This window comes from Rhagoletis pomonella, unplaced genomic scaffold (genome assembly GCF_013731165.1).
Source record: "Rhagoletis pomonella isolate Grant_MI unplaced genomic scaffold, Rhpom_1.0 Rhpom_scaffold_00009, whole genome shotgun sequence".
Taxonomy (NCBI): domain Eukaryota; kingdom Metazoa; phylum Arthropoda; class Insecta; order Diptera; family Tephritidae; genus Rhagoletis; species Rhagoletis pomonella.
In genome coordinates, this window is record NW_023458563.1 from 22,451,763 (window position 1) to 22,455,550 (window position 3,788).

The 3,788-nt window shown below is 34.7% G+C and overlaps 1 protein-coding gene across 1 annotated transcript; it reads left to right on the top strand.

Moving 5' to 3' along the window:
- Positions 1-2,797: 2,797 nt before the first annotated feature.
- Positions 2,798-3,788, top strand: LOC118745637 (the record flags this gene model as incomplete). Its single annotated transcript, XM_036479176.1, is given in 2 exon segments — positions 2,798-3,442; positions 3,510-3,788. A coding segment is annotated over 1 exon segment (228 nt), but the record flags the coding sequence as incomplete, so codon positions are not given.

The following is a 3,788-nucleotide window of genomic DNA, read 5'->3' on the forward strand; positions in this document are numbered from 1 at the left end:
GCAATATTCAATATACCATATCAATTAAATTTCATAAATTAAAATTTTCAAACAGGTGGCAACCCTCAGCAAAAATATTTTCGGCTGTAAGCCTTCTTAAACCTCTTTCTTATGACAGCCATATTGCAATATTTACTTTGTCTTATCAATATACTTAGACCGAAATTTTCAAACAGGTAGCAACTCTCAATTTTTTTTCTCTTTATATTTAAAGTTAGACCTCTAGCAATTCATTGGTGAAAACTGCATTCAATTGCATGCATTAGTTTTCGAGTGATGCGCATACAAACACTCAGACAGACAAAAATTCTAAAAATTGGTGATTTGGCTTCTGTTGCTGTAATAAAAATCCCCCATATTAATTTTTCTTTAAAATTTACATTGGCCTGTTACAATTTTATTATATGTATATATTACACCAAAAATAGCAAAAACATAATTTCTTAATATATTTTACATTTCCAAAAAAAATAGACTTGCAGCACATGTTCCACGAGACATCCGAAAATGGGTGAAACAAATGTCATCTACATATGTAGATATAATTTAGTGGCTTTAAAACAGTGAACTATTTCGTCACATTTCTCCTTCGGGACTACGGTTTCCAGACGAACTGATTTTACTAGTACAGTACTGACTTTTCAACTCGTACTGATTTTGTTCATGGCTTATGGTGATTTCGTTTCTACAAAAAATGTTGCTTTCTCATCGCCCTCTGCTTAGTGTTTGTGCGTAGAGGGCAAAGGGAATGTTGCATTTTTCGGTAGGGACGAAAACGGCATTAATTTTCAATTGTTTATTTATTTATTTGCTCAGTCTACAGAAAAATATCTTACTGACTAATTACAGTTAATTGAATACAGTAAAAACATCAAGTTTAAATTCTACAATATTAACATTGAAATAGATAATATCATTATAAGCATTACATAATCGGGCACATCGTACAAGAGGTTCATTCACAGAAGAGATGGTTTTGTAAGTTGGATGACAAAATATACGACTATATACCCTAGCAACTTACGTCTATCTGTGTAATGGGGAGGACCATTAGGCCAATGCATTTTGTACAAGGCGAACTTTGTAAAGACTTTCTGCACCTTTTCAATTTTTATGGAATGGACCTCATAATAAGGGTTTCATACCAACGAGCAGTATTCGAGGCGACTTCTACTAACCCCCCTACTATGAATCCATACGATACACGATAAACGCTTGCATTCTGTTATGCCGTATTACGAATTAAATTCTAGCGTATAAAATTCGATAGCTACCGTTTATCGTATAGCGTTAAATTTTGGTATTGCCATACGATAGCTATCGTATCAGCTGTTCAATTCCATACGCTTGCAAGCAGTTGTCAATTTTTATACGATACGATACAATTTAACAAAAATTAAATAATGTAAGTATTAAAATGAATAAAATGAGTTTATGGAAACGATCTGGTCAAAATATTGAAATTTTTCAGGCCGAAAATTGCGATAAAAAACATCGAGTTGAGCGTATTGCTTCTCCGAGGGGTACGGTTTAGGTATTTGTACAATGATTTTAGATTGTTGTGCCCAAACGCGTGACCCGAATCTAAAAACTTTAATATACACATACACAAAGGATTTAACTTTTCATTTAAAACAAAGATTTCGAATTTCTGAGCACTAGTTTATTGATAAATACGGTTTGAAGTATGCACATTTTTCTAAACACAATAGAAACCGTAGGTTGGACTAATTCAAGTAACGCCTTATTGCCAACACTCTGTTGGTATGATCCCTGAGCAAGAAATCTCACAGTTATGAAAGTCTTTAATATATTTGGGAGGACGGCTTTTTTGCCGTGCGCGCAAGTCGATCTCCACTTCTGTTAGAACATACATACATATGTATGTATGTACATAACAGCTTCTTTCGAAAGTCGAAAGTTTCTCTGAAATCTAAAGAATTTTTTTCAATAATCTATACATAGTATAAAGTAGGGATGGGTGGCAAACATCTCGCGCGCAGCAGCGCGGGCAAGCAGGTGCTAGATGCGGGGTAAAAATTTAAAACCGAAAGGGTTAGCAATAGCCGTGTACGTGTATTAACCCATTTTATGCAATGTATATTGCCAAAGGCTATTATATTCACCTCTTTGTTTATAGAGGAACAATTTCTAACTATATTTGTAGTCTATTTATTAAAAATAATTCAACATCATGAAATGCCGACCAATTTAATTTTTTTATTAATAAATCAACAAAGTTTAAATTGATTATACATATGTAAAAAATAGTATGTACTAATTCATAATGGCGAACAATAACGTGTTAACGATCTTGCTTGCGCATGGGTTCGTAAATAAGAGAGCCGAGCGCTGCTACTAGGCTCAGTCGGTAGAAAACCGTCATATAAAAATGTTTTGCGCATGATTGTCCTTTTTTCCAAGCAAATTTCTAAAGAAAAATTATCTGCGCAAGAACAACCCCTCCCTTTGAAAATTTGCGACCAGCTGAACGCTGACAATGCAAAAGTGAATTACAAAACAGCTTATATGCACGCAAGCAAGTCGGTACTCACCACCAATGTTGCCATTTCTGTTTCTGCCGTCCCGCCAGATTAATAAACCAAAATCGCTAGAATCCTGCTAAATCATTTAAATTCTGTAAACTCATGAAAAAAGTTTCTTTTATAATTTAGCAGTTAAACTTTATTTGATAAAATTAGAGATCATATGTTTATAAAAAACCACCAGTTTTTTTTAACAAAAACAAAATTGGAACTTCGTTATATGGTTTTATAACCAGTGTTGGGATTTTGTGGCATTAAATAAAGTATAAAAATTGGTCATAAGAAAATCGTTTTCGTTTTCGTGACTGTTGAGCTTGTTGATTTAATCAAAATGTATTTACCAAAGTGTGATTGAATTTGACATTTCTCTCGTAAGAACGATCCTATAATGTCAAATTGGAAAAATTTTTTTGTTTGTGTTTTTTGACATTTTAGTACCTTAAAAGAGAGACACACTGAGTTGTCAATCACACATTGTTTAATACACCTTGGATGAGGGCCTAATTCTGCACCACGTCGAATTTCCGTCGTAGTTACGAAAAAAGAACAGTGGCAACCTTGGCATTCTAGTCTCCGAACTGTTATTCGAACATTACGAAAATTCAAGTTTGTATGTATTCCGCATCACTTCGTAACAGTTATTCGTAGGTATTTTTTCCCTAAAGAAAATCAACGTCGGAATCTATTTAAATTTTTCACATTTAAGTACTGTGAATTAAAATGTAAGTATAAAATTGTACAAATACTTTATGCGTTTGTATTTATATGAAATTTATGCATAATAGGGCGAGGACCACCAATCCAAGCCAATATGAATTGTTGGTAGAGCTACTCACGCCGCTAACGAGCTGAATGCTTTGGGACCACCATGCAGGGACTGGGCAGGGTGGCGAAAGGTTATATATACAATTGATGACAATTTGCTTTAAATATTTATTAACTTCGCGTATCTTTTGGTTTCAGACATGGCTTGATTGGAAGAGCTACGTTAAAAAGAAGCTTTCCCACAACAAAATGGAGTCTCGAGCTACTGGAGGGGGTAGTTTTAATAAAAGGCCCATAAGCTCCTTAGAAGATAAGGTGATTTCGCTGACCGGGCTAGAAACTTGCACCTCAGGCCTTCAAGCTGGGTTAAGCTTCGGTGGAAGGCAGGTAGTGGAAGCAAGTAGTACCAGTAGTCAAGCTGCCAATAGCCAAGCTCTTGCCACAAATACCAGGGAAGAAGTTATTGAAACAAATGCT